This window comes from Euprymna scolopes, chromosome 11 (assembly GCF_053919585.1).
Source record: "Euprymna scolopes isolate OS-2025 chromosome 11, ASM5391958v1, whole genome shotgun sequence".
Lineage (NCBI taxonomy): Eukaryota > Metazoa > Mollusca > Cephalopoda > Sepiida > Sepiolidae > Euprymna > Euprymna scolopes.
Window position 1 is genome coordinate 17,568,334 of NC_136492.1, and position 17,910 is coordinate 17,586,243.

General features: G+C 30.6%; 1 protein-coding gene across 4 annotated transcripts in view; it reads right to left on the reverse strand.

Annotated features, from left to right (window-relative positions):
• The window catches only part of LOC145287777 (uncharacterized), a 175,599-nt gene that overhangs the window by 115,918 nt on the left and 41,771 nt on the right, over positions 1–17,910 (reverse strand). For 3 of the 4 annotated variants that reach the window (XM_080135603.1, XM_080135600.1, XM_080135602.1), the window contains exon 2: positions 3,428–3,551. In XM_080135603.1, the coding sequence (XP_079991729.1) occupies positions 3,428–3,501 (74 nt within the window). In that variant the 5' untranslated portion in view covers positions 3,502–3,551. Of the gene's footprint in view, positions 1–3,427; positions 3,552–15,573; positions 15,712–17,910 lie in introns of those variants that run through there. The other variant, XM_080135601.1, reaches the window with a different exon arrangement.

The window sequence follows — 17,910 nt, forward strand, 5'->3', positions numbered from 1 at the left end:
TTAATTACTTGGATTTGGCAGGTGCCCGTTTTAATGAGTTAATGATGTCAAGTTTCACTGCGGGATTTTTATTTTTCGCAAGATGTTATAGGAAAAAGACTAACCCACAACATGCAGCGAGCGACAAATGTTGAATATTTATCTTCCCGAAATCGAGCAAATTAAATAGACAGGCGAGCTTCGTTGTTAACTCTGAGATATTACGATTTATATGTGATATAAAAAGTTTTAAGTTGTTAGGCGACCGACCGCTTCTCTGAAAAAAAAGCCTTTCTTGGACATACACAAAAAGCGAACATACATTTTCGCTTGTGTGTGTGTATATATATATATATATATATATATATATATATATAGATAGATAGATAGATTAGAGATATTATATTCCATAATGACCCTGGTTTAGTATTTTGGGGGTTGATGGGAAGGACGGCCTCCTATTCTTTATTGACTGTACAAGAAAAGTGCCATAAAAACGGCTTGAAGCGGACCGGAACAGGAAAATGACAAAAAGCCCTAAAGCTTGGCAGGTGCTAGCATGCAGAGAGAGAGAGAGGAGGGGCAGAGGGGGGGGGATGAGAACTCAATTGTTTTCTTGTTAGTGGTGGATGGCGAACACACGTGTCTTACACATGAAATTGGTAAATATGTTGCAGGAACCAAGTGGAATGGAAATTGGATCATAGCCAATATTTGGCCGGTTCTTTTCTTAGTTTCATCAAAAGATGAAAAGAAATACCGATAAGATTGCAAGAAATAGGATCGAGATATTTTCCATATGTATTGCAGAAAATCAGAACAACATCTGTACCGTCGGTTTCATCTCTAAAAAAGAGGATATACATATACAAGCAGGCCGTCCGGCATTGCCCGGTTGTAAAATACGCTTAAATATATTTTGATTAATGCAGATTTCGTATTTATTATTATACTAGCGGGGAAAGGGGTACCCGGGGATGCCCGGGTGTTTTGAGGTAAATCAAAACTCCGGGGGGTGTTAAATAATAAAAAAAAAAATTTGGGGTAGGTGAGTATGAGAATCGAACCCGTACCCTTGAGTTGGAAATTAATGTGTGAAAAAAAAAACGTGCAACGTTAACCATTGAGCCACGGCGACAGACAACGTTGAGTAGGTTTTAATTTATTTATTTATTTAACTATACAAACAGGCGTGCGCAATAAAAGTTAACTCTGCTGCTCCCATTTGACCTATTTAAGAAGGTCAAATAGAAGTCACTCAGCGTTTGGATTTGTTTATCCAAATTTTACTGTTTCTTCCCCCAACAGATGTTGGAGAGGGGAAAGCAGCTCCCAATTGTCCAGATTGAATCTGATATACAAGATTGATCAAAGCTGATTGCTTCTGGACGTTTTTCCCGGCGCAATGCCGACAATACGTCGTTTGAGTCTAGTTTCACTTTATTTATACTAAAAAGCCCGATCAACACGCGAGAAGCCAAACTAGCAATAATTTTGTAAAAATCGACGTAAATAAATCTATACGCTACGCGCTTTTCTAATTCCTAGATATTATTATATAGGACCTATATAAACAGTTTTAAGCGATAGTAACGAACCCGAGACCGTGTGCGAGAAAAGCGTTTTGAAGACATACACGAAATGGTCATACACATTTTGCCTTTTATATATATATATATATATATATATATATTACTTCTGTTCTCATCCCTTAGAAAGCATATCGCCACTTGAACGTAAGGGCTACTATTTGGGGTCATCTCTAGGAAATGTTTATAAGATATTTGTTTATGTTACATTTAAACTTCTGCATATCAGTACAGCTAGGGGAGCAGGCAGTATGAAGGGAATTTCAAATTCTAGCTGTTCGAGGGAATAAACTATTAAAATTTCTGTGTTTTAGGAACAACAATAGTGAAGAGGTGCTAAGCGAAGGGGTACAAGTGAAAGGAGTTCATCAGAACACATTCCATTCAAATATTTGTAAAACAGGCACAGTGATGCAACATTGCGGCGATGAGACAGGGGCTGGAGCTTAGTTGATAAAGTGGGACCGATCAGATTGACAACTTTTTTTTTTTACTTTATCTAACAGTGGTAGATGCATCAATACTCCATCCATGGGCGAATTGTAGCCTTGTAAAAGTACAGGATACTCTCAGGCGTGAGTAGGCTTCTAGCTCGATAGAGGGAGCCCACCGTTTTTGCAGCAGTCTTTGCAATGTCCGCTATGTATTAGTTCCAATTCTTATTGCCCGCAAATGTTAAGTCGAGGAGTTTAAAGGTAGAATTTCCAGGTAGGGTGCTATTTGTCATAGATATAGGGGTTTAGAGAGGCGTTTTGTAATTGTTAAAGGAGAGCGGCTTTGTTTTACTAGCATTAAATGTTACCATCCCCTTACGCCCCCATTCCACGATAGTCTGGAGGTCATTTTCTGACAATTTTGTCATTGTCTTAGATTGATGTACATCTGTTCTGCGCTCATGCATATTATAGCAGCGTTGTATCATCATTGTTGTATCATATATATATACATACATACGGATATATATATATATATATATATATATATATATATATATATATATATATATATATATACGGATATATATATACGGATATATATATACAGATATATATATATATACATATATATACGGATATATGTATATACGGATATATATATATATATATATATATATATATATATATATATATATATACGGATACACACACACACACACACATATATATATATATATACGGATATATATATATATACATATATATGCATATATTTATATACGGATATATATATATACGGATATATATATATATATGGATATATATATATATATATACGGATATATATATATATGGATATATATATATACGGATATATATATATACATATATATACGGATATATATATATATATACGGATATATATATACATATATATATACGGATATATATATATATATATATATATATATACGGATATATATATATATATATATATACATATATATACGGATATATATATATATATAATATATATATATATAATATATATGATATATACGGATATATATATATATACACGGATATATATATATATATAATATATATATATATATATATAATATATATATATATATATCGTGCTTTAATTTTCTGTTCGTTTTGTTTTTTATTGTGATAGGGTATCCTACCGGATGCTAGGAATTAACTATTTCAGTCACTTCAACCGAGAGATATTTTTTTAATTCTCTTGCGCTTGGTACATCGGGGTATATTCTGCAAGTAATTTTTGAAAGTCCGGTTGTACCTATACTTACTGGAATTACGGAGATCTAAAGATTCCAGTTTCTTTTTATTTAATTTTTTTTAATGTATCCATACTTATGCAATGTAGAAAATGTAAAAACGTTCTGGTATACTTACGTTTTGGAGCATTTCGTTAAATCAAGTTGGTTCAGAGAAGAGAAGGTTAAAGATCCAGTCAAAATAAATTCCATTGTCGAATTGCCGCTGATCAAATGAATTAATTTGACTTCATGTATAGTATCTGTAAAAAAAATAATAATAATGTAATGTAGCGTAATGCAGTGTAAGTAAAAGACTTGCACTATACTAAATATTTAAAGCTACTTGATCCTCTGTCCCGCCGTAGCCCGGGATGGAATATAAAATTATGATTTAACTCTTTAAAATATCCGTAAGATATTATACGTTTTTCAAATGGGAACCTACTGTGTGGATCAGGTGGTCGCGAAGATTAAGTGTTACACAAAATATTGAATATAATGATCACACCATTAAACAACGTGTAGCGTCGCATATTTTAACTTTTACTTCTGCGCGAGTCAATAGAAATAATAAAAGACTTACACTACACAAAATATTAAAAACTAGCAGAGCTTGTGTCCTGTCGCGGCCCGGGATAAAATATAAAATAATGATTTAACTATTGAAAAATATCCGTAAAATGTTATAGGTTTTATATATTTTTAATTGCATTTTCACTAACCTGAAAAGCAGCAAAATCCAACCCCTTTAATGCTGAGATCTCTTTTACCCTAATAGTTTTCTTCCCCTCGGACTGCTAGACTTTGGAATTCCCTCCCTGTTTCACTGACTGTACAAATCCAGACACGTTTAAATTTGATGTGAACAGAAATCTTGCTACTCAACTCCCCGCAGTTCTCTGTAAGAAAGGATCCTAAATAGAAGCCCCTTACGTTCCAAGTGACAATATGCCTTGCTTGGGATAAAAATGAGTAAAAAAAATACAACAGATTCCGTATGAACATTAAATATAACAGAAGAATGATTTAAAAATAAAAACGGAATAATGGAGAAAAAATTCATTGAATATCGAACTTACAAAAACAGGTAGGAAAAGGAGATCGCCATCTTTTTTTTTTTTTCAACAAAGCCGTGGAAACTAGGTCAAAGGGGTGACATGATGGAGCAAGCGAGATAATATAAGTAGTATATAAGAAAATGGGAAAAGGGATACGAGTATATTAGCATGAACGATAACAGAGGATTGTAGGAGCGACCCCCTCCACACACAACACACACGACACATACAACACACACAACACACACAACACACACACACATACACGCACTTCCAGCTGTTATCAAATAATCATGAATAATTATCTATGGTAGCCGATATAGCCGATTCACAGAGTGAACTTTCAAAGTACGAAACTTTTCTTTTTGTTGTTTTTTTTTGTTTTGTTTTTTTTTACACAGGCACCACCACATTATCAAGGCCAAAAGAACACTCAAGGATAACGGTTAAAGAGTGTACAATAGAAATTGGAAAATATAGCAATCATTAGTAATGAAAATTCGGTAAATTTGTTAACTATTTCCTGTTAAATTTAGTGTTATGTGAGCAGTTGTTTAAGAGTTTATCGGTTAAATATTCATGCACAGGCATATAGAAGGACACACACACATACATGTACTATTTTATTTATATGGATAGACTAGGTGGACGCCCGGCGTCGCCCGGTCGTAAAATACGCTTAAGCAGGATATTTTAATTATGCAGTATCAAAGTTAACAGTCAGTCGATTAGCAGAGCAGCACGTATAACATTAAGCTGAATATTAGTTTAATATTTCTGTTGTGGGTAAATATTTTTAACGAGATTTTAAGGGAAAAGGATTATCAGGGGTTCAGCAGACATGCATATGCCAAATTTAAACTTTGTAGTTAATGGGTGGATTCGGTGGGACTATTAAGTATTTATAATATTGTAGAAAATTTCCTTGAAGTGTTAGGTGTATATATATATATATATATATATATATATATATATATATATATATATATATATACGTATATATACGTATATATACATATATATACATATATATACGTATATATACATATATATATACATATATATAGAGAGATATATATACATATATATGCATATATATACATACATATATGTATATATACATATATATACATATATATATACATATATATATGAATATATATATACATATATATGCATATATATGCATATATATACATATATATACATATACATATATGCATATATATACATATATATACATATATATACATATACATATATGCATATATATACATATATATACATATATATATATACATATATATATGCATATATATACATATACACATATATATATATACATATATATACATATATATACATATATATACATATATATATATACATATATATACATACATATATATACATATATATATACATATACATACATATATATACGCATATATATACATACATATATATACATACATATATATACATATATATGCATATATGTATATACATATACATATATATATACACACATATATATATATACATATATATATACATATACATACATATATATACGCATATATATACATACATATATATACATACATATATATACATATATATGCATATATGTATATACATATACATATATATATACACACATATATATATACATATATTAAATTAAATGTTCATTACGTCAGACAGACAGTGATCAAGTCGTTATACGACGATCTACGCATAAGAGCTAAATCGACCGACTTTTATTCAACAGAAAGTGCTCAACGATAAGAAACGTATTTCTTAAAGGGGCTGTCATAATTATTTTTTTTTTACCAAAACCTTTTTTTACACCAACAAACACCTGGACAATGCAGGGAACCCCCACTAGTTTAATATATAAAACGCAAAATGTGTGTGTGTGTGTGTGTGTGTGTGTGTGTGTGTGTGTGTGTGTGTGTGTGTGTGTGTGTGTGTGTGTGTGTGTGTGTGTGTGTGTGTGTGTGTGTATACTTGTATGTCTGCCAAAATCTGCCGACAGAGGCGTCGGAACGTAACCAAACTGGTATCGTTTTGAACCTCGATCCTTCGAACCACAAATATCGAAAAACTGGCCAATAATATTAATACTTTCACCTTCAACTGGGCAATTTTCTACAAGGAGGGGTCGGTTTTTGCATTGCCATTTTTGCAAGGCGTGTTTTTCTTTTCGATTCACTATGCTTAATTTCGACGCTCTCAACTTCCGGTCACGCGATGGAGACATGGACTAAGACGTCACATTTTTTTTTCCTCCTTCGTGTTACGGGTTCGAGCCTGTCTGCCTACTACCACTTTTTTTAACATCTTTCTCCACCCGGTTGTTGTTTGGATTTTTCTTCTATTTTTTTACTCAACACACCCAGGCAACGCCGGATTGTTTTTATTTTTATTTTTATTTTTTATTATTTATTTATTTTTTTTAAGTTTTAACATTTATGTGATTTTTTTCTGTTCACTTCTTCTTTCTCTTTTTTACGCCTGGCCCTTGTTCAATATTCTTATTACACCACCTATACATACCCGGGCAACGCCGGGTGCCATTGCTAGTGTCAATTAAAATTGAATGATGCGCAAATATATGTAGAGAAGAAGAAATGAGACACGCGTTTTTTGTTTGTTTTTTATTACATTTTCCCCCCAAACAAGACACATCGCCACTTTGGTGTAGGGGACTACTATCAGGGGCATAAGCATCAGGGGTACTATGTAGGGAGTTGGGCAGCAAGGTATCGGTTCACGTTACACTTGAACTTCTGCATATCAGTACAGTTAGGGAAGCAGGGACCCGGAAGGGAATTCCAAAGTCTGGCGGTTCTTGGAAAGAAACTACTGGAGTAGAAGGCTCTCTTGTATCTAGGGATCTCTACTGTGAAGGGGTGGGATTTAGCTGCTTGTCGGGTTTGTTATTTGCCATTTGGTTCTTTATTCAACTACTAGTGGGGAGCTCGGCTTTTCCCGGTGTTCAATTTTTTCTTTTTTTTTTTTTTACAAAGAAGTTCTACGTATCAAGGCCCGGCGGCCACTCGAGGATAAGGGTTAATGAGTGAAGAGTGGTCAAGGGGAACATGTAGTCATCGTTAGTTATAGAAATTTGGTAAATTGGATTACTTAAGGAGACGATTCGTCAAGAATTTGTTCACGTTGGACTTTAAGACAACCATATTGTAGTCAGTTGGAAAGCAGGAAAACGGAACAGTGCCACAGGCGTGTAGTTCTGAAAAAGAAGCTTTGTTCATGGAATCTACGTTTAGGTTTAGGCAGAGATAAAGAACGAGGGGAATTATTGATAGTGGTTTTAGCTAGAAGAGTGTTTTTCGTGAGTGAAAGTCAGGCTAGAGGTGACCATAGATTGGAGCTCGGACAAGCACTTGCCATGAAAATAACGTTAAAGCAGAGACAGGCTCGCAACGTCTCTTCTGTGTGAAAGAGGTTGCAAAGAAGAGAAAAGTACATCCTCCACTAGAGTTTTATGGTTAAATATATTTTAATTCATGCAGATTTCGTATTTATTATTATAGAGCCAATTCTTTATTGAACATATAGCATTGTTTTCAAAAGTTTTTTTTTAATAACTTGGATCTCATCCTCGATGATCTTTTGACCATAATAAGTCGTGACTCATTAGTAAAAGGAAAAGGAAAAGAAACGATGTATTTTATGAGGAGGGATGGGAGGAGTTCTCGTGCTTTTAACATATTTTATTAGTAGGTTTTAATTGACATATTTGTGTATAAGGAGGTTACATTTAAGTTGTTCATTTATTGTGCACATACATACACGCACACACTATAATCAGAAGAAAATTATAATGGCTGCCCAAGATCAAGGCTAAATATTTATATATATATATATATATATATATATATATATATATATATATATATATATATATATATATATATAATTTATTAAATATTTATTTATTTAAATATTTTCTATGTGCATAAAATGAAGTTATCTATTAGATAACTTCATTTTATGAACGTAGAAAAAATTTAAAGAATTAAATATTTTAATAAATTAATTGCAAATAATACTTCCCAAAAATGTAAGGACGACAAGAATATAAACAAAGGGAAGAGAATCTCTCCATTTAAAGCACTCAGGAGTGAAAAAAACACCACAGTATCGTTTATAAAAAATAAACAAATAAACAATCTTTATATATATATATATATATATATATATATATATATAGAGAGAGAGAGAGAGAGAGAGAGAGAGAGAGAGAGTGTGTGTGTGTGTGTGTGTGTGTGTGTGTGAGTGAGAGAGTGAGGAGGGGGAGAGAGATTTATATTGAAAGAAAGAGAGAGATTTATATAAAGAGATATATGGATATATGTAGATATATATAGAGAGAGTGAGAGCTATATATAGAGATATATACAGCTTATATATATATATATAAGAGATATACAGAAATATATAGAGATATGTCGAGATATATATATATAGAAATATATATATATATAAATACACATATATATATAGAAATATGTGTATATATACATATATATATAAATATATATATATGTATATAAATATATATATAGATATATATATATACATGTGCATATGGATATATACATATATATACATATGTATATAAATATATATACGTATATATAGATCCATATATATATACATAAATTCACATATCTATACATATATATACACATATATATACATATATATACACATACATATACACATATATACACACATATATATACACATATACATATATACATTATATTTATACATATATATAAACATTATGTATATGTGCATATATATACATTTTATATGAGCATGTATATATACATTTTATATGTGAATGTATACACACACACACATTATATATATATATATATACTGTTACGTTCAAAGCTGTAACAATTAAAAAATATGGGCGATATGAAATATGGTTTTCGGAAAATGATATTTTCCTTTATTTTCAACAAAATAAACAAATAAGGTGATTCACAAATATTTACAACAATCACGAAACAAACGAAAAAAAAGTCGGTTAACAAAGTTATTTTGGATTACTACTATCAAATATAAAGGAAAAGACGGTTTGTTGAAACTCGGGGTCGAAAATTAGGACGAGGAATGGAATGTTACGAGGGTAAGGGAGGTAGTCAAAATTATTCACTCTATTTACAACGAAATCCAATGACAATAAAATTTCTTTTGGATTTTTCTTTTAAAAGTTTGGTCAATGGGAATATTTCAAAATCGTATTTACCACTAGTCCAGAACAACTTTCCGCGGGTTGAAGTGATGTATTTTTCTTTTTATCTTTTGGATTCTTTCGGCTGGACCCATCCATGAATCAGAGACCGGAGTTATCTTAACGGGTCCAACCTGATAACTGTTCTCTTTCCCTCTCCACTTTTATTCGTACGGCATCTTCACCCATTCTAGATTATTGCAGAACCTTCTAAAAACTTCTAATCCTTCTAAACTTTCTATTTCTATACTCTGGCCTTTAAACTATCTTGTGAATTAAAACTTTTGAGATTTGATCATTAGGGCTGCCTAGAATACGTTAGCACAAATTTTAAACTGTTTTATTGATTTTTTTTATTATTATTTTATAGAAATGCTCCCTCGTAACCCCCCCCCCCTTTAAAGTAAAAGGTTTGAAATTATAGTGAAAAATTTGTAAAGACACAAACCGTCTATATTTTATTATTGTCTTTTTTTTATTTGTTTTTTTATATTCTAGATAAGGCATCTGCAATAACATTATTCTTTCCCTTAATATGTTTTATAATAAGGTCATATTCTTGTAGGAGCAGACTCCATCTTGTAAGTCTTTGATTTTTGCTCGCCATTTTGTTAAGGAAAGTTAATGGATTGTGGTCGGTGTAGACCAGAACAGGAGAAACAGTAACATTTAGCTAAAAGTCAAAATGTTGTAGAGTTGATAACATCGCCAAACATTCTTTTTCAATGGTATAATAGTTCTATTCAACTTTTTGGAGAAATATACAATGATTCTATCGAAGCCTTCGTCATCTTCTTGGATTAAAACACCACCCATTCCGACATCACTCGCATCGATTTGCAATTTAAATTGTTTCGAAAAAAAAACTGGAGTTGCAAGAGCTGGGCCACCAATGAGGGTTGACTTGATTTTATCGAAAGCCATCTTTTGGTGTTCTATGAAGATAGCTATCTTCACATAACACCAAAAGATGGAGGAAGTGAGGAGGCATGGCTTTGGAAGTCTTTTTACCCGAATACGATGTTCAGCATGTTAAAAATATACCTTTTGTTGTAAAAATCTAATGGAAAAACATCTGAAAAGTTGGTGGGGACAGGAAGTTTTTATGGACACATAAATCATAAAACTGCCTTCCCACTAACGAAACAGCTGTGATGGGAAAAAAATCCAGGAAATAAACGAAGGTTATAAAAAGAAAACGTGAGTCTTTGAATTTTCAACAAAATTTTGCACTATATATGCTCTGTACCTATTAAATAGATACATTGTGCTTAACTCAAAATTAACGGTGACTGGTTTTTAAAATAACAATCCAGACCCGTTAAACGAAAACGATATACATTGAAACTAACGATATTTCAAAAACAAAATTTTAAAAAATTATATATATATATATATATATATATATATATATATATATATATATATATATATATATATATATATATATACTGGCTGTACCCGGCCACGCGTTGTTGTGGCTCAATTTGTTAAAATTGAACACATTCCTCAAGAAAAATTGCGTTTTGTATTGTTTATTTACTTTTATTATTTTTTGCAAATTTTTATCAATAAAAGTTTCCCCCCCCCAAAAAAAAAGATTAATATTTTACCATAAATTGTTAGGTGAAAGTTTTTTTGCTTTCTTTTTCAGGAAAACTCTTTTAAAGAAATTTGGCAGTAAACGTTTCTTTTTGAAAACGGAATTTTATTATAAAAGAACAGATGAATGCTTTACATGAACACTGTAAATAGTTAGGTGAAAGTAGAGAAAAGTTTGATTTTTTTCAAGAGAATGTACAAATTATTTTTTTGTCAACAGATGTTACGAAAATAAATAGAAAAATACTCCCATCATTAATTAATTATGCAAAAAAACTAAATAAAATGTTGGTTCAGTGTTTCAACATTTGAACAACGCTCGGTTGAATCCAGTGATTGCCGGTTGAACCCTAATTGGAATCGGGAGGGGGTAAAATTCTGCATGAGTACCATTCATTTTAATTTCGTCTTTTGTTCAATTTTTTAGTGGGCTATCAGCGATTGCAAACTAACAAATTTAACCAAAATGCAAAAAATTCAACAATTAAATAATTTTAATAAGTGCTCAGCTTCTAATACAAATCTTAGTAAATCAATCCCCCTTATTGGAAACACTCAAAGAAAGAACGAAAACAAATTATTGTCAGTATGTTTAGGAGAGGTTCTATTTTTCTTTTCTTTTTTTTACAATATTTTAAGCAGATTTGACACTCAGCTACCAGATTTTTATGGGTCGCTCGGTTTCTAATATAATGTAAGTAGATCTAGATGTTTATAACTTACGATAAAACTTGCGGAGTATGCGCTGTTTTACGGTTGTTGTAAAAATGGAACGGAAACTTAAATTTCGCTTTGTTTTAATCTTTTTTTTTGTGCCCCCCCAAGCGAATATAATGAAAAGAGTAACATTCAACAATTGTACTTTATATATAGAAAACATTGTACTTTATATATATATAATGTTTGTATATAAAAAAACATTTATATATATAAAACACAAAATATTTTTTTAAAAAAACAAAAAGTTAATAACGAAAGGGAAATAATTAGTCAGTTTTTTTGTTATTTTTACATAAGTCCAACTTACCGTTCACATTGTCGACATTTATAGGTTGTCGGGTACGTTTACAACGAATAAACACTCCAATCTACCCATGTTAAGAACGGCTCTCGGAATAGACACCCTCAACCTCCCCATGTTAAGAACGGCTTTCGGAATAGACACCCCTAACCTTGTCAGCATACCCGAAAGCCTATAAAAGTTGACATGTCGAATGTGAACGATGAGTTCGACGTAATGTAAAAATGTACCGAATTTAAAAGGGAACGAAATTCAAATTGCCATTCCATTTTTACGACAACCGTAAAGCAGAGCATTCTATGCAAATTTTACCTAACTTAGTGTATTAATGTTATTTTTTTAAGCAAAAAAAATATTTAGGTTTGGATATAAATTCCCAAACTCATTTCACCCTAAGTAATTTACGTGACTGAAATAGGAATATAATTGAATCTTTAATTTCCTGAATAGTAAAAAGATGATCCACAATGGTCGATTAGCTGCTAATATCCATTTTTTAGGTACGGGCAAAAATAAACGAATAAGCATAGGGGGACCTAGTTTTGAAAGCCGATTTATCATAATTTTTTGTAGGTTTCCAAAAAAAAATTTTTTTATTGTATTTGAAAGATTAAGGACTAAACTTAATTTTCCAAAGAAAAAAATATTTGCACACGTGAAAAAAAAAGTTATGAAAAATGTTTTCACGGCGAGCTTACCAATTCAGCTAAATTTTGAAGTTAAATAAATTCATTGTAAAAATCCTTTTAGAGATTAATATTAGTTTTCTGTGTCTATTTCAAAGATAATTAGCAAAGTCCAACGATATTGAATTAAATTAAAACAAAACACTTTGTTTGTGCTAAAAATAGCTGAATTAGCCCCACAACCCAGTATTTTTACCGTTCGCATAATCACAACAAACCGTACTTTTGGAAATACGGAATATACGGTGACCCAAAATCTGAGACAGCTGTCATGTAATTAAAAGGAAGGAGGGGTGCTGGGTTTATTTTATTCATTTTTTTTTTTTTTTGCCCAGACGGACATCCGTACATTTCTATTGTAAATGTTTGTATAAAGTTTACCATTTTTTTAATCTAATTATTTTTCTATGGTCTGGTTTTAAATTAATTTCTTTTTTAATTATTGGCCAATATTATATAAAAATTATGTTACGCCGAAAGTTTCACATTCTTGCAAGCAAGGAAATTATTAAAATCTTACATATAAAAATTATGCGAAATCTGTAATGTAAAAAAAAGTAGAAATATTTTTGCTATTATAATTTTTTATGTGAAAATATTAAATGAACAATGCTTAATTCAATGGTAATATCGGTAGTGCGAGAAGTTCATTTTTCTTCGAGTTATATCGAATTCATTAATACGGACTTTAGGGGCTTTTTTCATAATGTTCCTGTAAAAAAAATTTATTGTTACAAATTACGATGCTTTATTTATATAAAAAAGCACAAATAAATTCTTGCCTTTTTTATTTACTACTGAAAACCATAACTTTAGTAAAGGTAGTTTTGTTTAAACAAAATAATACATTTTCACTAAGATTTAAGTAAAACTAATAAGTTTATTATAGTCTGCGATCATTATTTGATAAATATTGAAATTTTCATGAAAATTGGTTAATTCCCTGATTTTTGGTGAATTTTTAAGTAAAGGGAGGGGTCAAAATATTTATACATTTTGAGCGTCGGCATTCATTTTGCCCGTAACTACCATTTTTCGATGAATATTTAATAGGAAAGCGACCACGTGTGGTTAATTTATAGTAAATTACAATCACATGGTTACATTACCAATAATCATGTGATTAAACCCATTAAAAATTTACCGATATTCTAAACACATTCTGTTTAAATTAAGCTAGGCCACGGCCTGTAGTGGTGAGACAAAAAGATCCTTTTCGTGATGTTACGTGACGGCAGGCAGTGATGAATAATTGTCCCCAAATAAAATAAAAAATGGCCCATCGGTACAAAGAAAACCACTTATTTATTAAAGAAAAATGAATTATAATGTTATAATTAAAAAGAGATATATAAAAACACGCATGGATACAGTAAGCATATTATACCAGCAATCGTTCCAGTGGTTATTTAGACTATTAATAACGAACGAACCAAGAATTACATTTTTATATATATAGATTATATACATTATATATTATATATATTATATACATATATATTGTATATATTATATACATATATATTATATATTATATATATATATTATATACATATATATTATATACATATATATCATATATTATATACATATATATTATATATTATATATATTATATACATATATATTATATATATTATATACATTATATATATTATATGCATATATATTATATATATTATATACATTATATATATTATATACATATATATTATATATATCATGTGCATATATATTATATATTATATATATTATATACATATATATTATATATATCATGTGCATATATATTATATATTATATATATTATATACATATATATTATATATATTATATACATATATATTATATATATTATATACATATATATATATATTGTATATTTTATGTATTATATATATTATATATTATATATATATATTGTATATTTTATGTATTATATATATTATATATTATATATATTATATAATATATACATTATATAATATATATATATTATATAATATATATATTATATAATATATATATATTATATAATATATATATTATATAATATATATATTATATAATATATATATTATATAATATATATATTATATAATATATATATATATTATATAATATATATATATATAATTATTATCATTATTATTATTATTATTATTATTATTATTTTGATATGGCCGTCGCCTAATTTTATATTCACGTTGAATTACATTTTATTTTTTGCCTGAATAAAAGAGTTAATACCTCAAAGTGTAGTATCTGTTCCAATTGCTGCAATGCTGCACTTCGCTTTTTTTTCACTTCACTTTTTTATCTCAATTAGTGGAGAAGAAATCCTTCGTGACTGATACATATTTTTTATTTTTGTTACTAACCAGAGTGCCCCGTTTGGGGAGCTGGTCCCCTATCCACACACACACACACACACACACACACACACACACACACACACACAGATTTAAAACCGACCTTGTGGCTAACTCTGCCCTCATGAGGAGGCAAGTAAACAAAAAATAAGCATATTACGCGTGTCGGGAAATGACGTGATTACCCTTTAAACGCATTTTTTTTTCTTTATAAATTAATAATAATGAAACATTTATGAAAAATGGAATTATTTAAAATACTTACTAGTTACGTTTTATCAACCAGTAATAATAATAAGTCACAGAATCTGCCGGTACGTTTGAAAGAAGAGGTTGTCGTTCGCAGAGGCACGGGCGGTTTATATCTCCATTTGGAGGTAACGAAAAAAGGCGTGAAGGGGAGGAGATATACTCTGATTTGATTGGTCCTCACCGTCTCATTTTAATTCAAGTATTTAATTGGTCAATAAGTTGTATTAACGCCAAAGTACTTAAAGCATCTTCGCTGTCGCAGCTGGCATGCATTCATAAAGCAATTAAAGAGAGATAGAGAGAGAAGGGGGGTGGCTGGAGTTTAAACATAATTTTTAAAAGTTAATGATGTGTACGACTAGGTGACTTCAATAAGTTTCCGTGCTTTTCTCGTACAGGCATTTAAAATTGTCGAAGACACTCGAAAATTCAGTATGTTATTGCTATACATCTTATAAGATGGCTGACTAATTTTTATGATTTCAGCTATAAATGAACAGCTACAGCAGGAATTGGAATACACCTTACTAAAGTCTGATTATCACAGCTGGTGAATTTTAGAAATGCAATCTGAACGTGAGGGCACTCTATACGAACGATATGCCATAAAATTCTATTTTAAACTTGGAAAAATGCCACAGAAACATATGGAATGCTTTAAACTGCTTTTGTGTCATGTTGCATTAATCAAGCATCAGTTTTTGAGTGGCATAAGAGATTCAAGGAAGGCAGTGAGTCTCTGGAGGATTATGAGAGGTTTGAGAGGAGTAAGGAACTCAGAACACCAGAGTTTATTGGGCAAATAAAGAAATTTATCGATAAGGACTGTAGTGTTTCTATAGAGACAATAAGTGCACAGTTTGCTGTCAGTGTGGGAACTGTACACGCAATTATTCCCGGGGAACTGAAGCTGTGGAAAATTTGCGCAAAGTTTGTCCTCAGGGTGCAGACCACAACTCCATCCTTGTCACAGACTATTTGACCAAGATAACATCAAGACAGTTCCACGCCCTCCCTATAGTCCAGACCTTGCTCCCTGTGACTTTTGGTTATTCCCTAAGCTCAGGGAAAATCTTACAGGCTGTCGCTATGAGACAATTGAGGAGATGAAAGAGGCTGCGATGAGGATCATTGACACGCTTAAACAAAGATACTTCCATGGGGCCTTGCAGAAGTTGTCGGAACGGTAGAACAAGTGCATTGTAGCCGAAATAGATTACTTCGAAGAGGACTAGAGTTTCATGCGTGTACTATCAATAAAACTACCCATCTGGAAACTTATTGAAGACACATCGTAACTTACTATGGAAAGAAAATGTCGGTAAATGTTTACTTACTTTTCCCCCTTAACAATCACCTTTAAAATGATTTTTTCCAGGTTTTCGGATATGCTGAAAACGAATATCGCATTTAAATTTGCCACAAGCAAGTAATTTTCCAGATCACCAGTGATATCATGAGGAATTACACTGCTTAATACCCGGAAAACTACTTGTTTGCGGCAAATTTAAATGCGATATTTAAATTTAAATGCGATATTCGTTTTCAGTATACCCCAAAACCTTAAAATAAAAAGACGTCATTTTAAAAGTGATTAAAGTAGAATGAAAATAAAAAATTTACAAAAATGTCATATTTAAAAAAAAATTACGTAGTTGTAATTTTTCGAAGAAAATTATTTTTAAATGATTTAAAGTGATTAATGTGAAATTGTTAACAGTACAAGGCTGACCTCACAAGTTTGAATTATCTGGAATTATCTGTACTTGTTTTTTACAAGATGGCGATGCGATAGCAGTGTCAGAAACCGATTTTAAGAATGCGTGAAAAAAAATTGAATTATTCGACCTCCTATCTTTACAAGCTTATAACTACTTGAAAAATGTAATTCAACCCCTATTTTTTTTCAATTAAAGGTGCAAAGACCAAATTTTAAAAAGTATAACAGCTTTAATAGAAAATCATGCAATATTTGTTTTTTTAATCGGTTTTCTTTAAAAAAAAAAAGATTTGAAGAAAATCAACGAAATTTTACTTACTTCGGTTATAAAAAAATCAATATAAATTTCAAAAAGTCACAATACTATTGAATGTTTAGTTCCATTCTTCATTGTTCAGAATTTATCCATATTTATATTTTAAATTCCATTTATTTATTTTTTTAAATAAAAGGATTTTTTAAATGACTATTTGAAAAAAGTGCGATTACGCAAACATTTGTACGTCTTTATCGAAAACCCAGAAGTAGCTGTTTGTCCTTGTTTAGAACTACGGATGGACAGAAGGCGGTAAAAACCACACGTTTGCGCTAGCTGTCTAGCCTTGTGCCTGAAGAAATATGTGTTCCCAT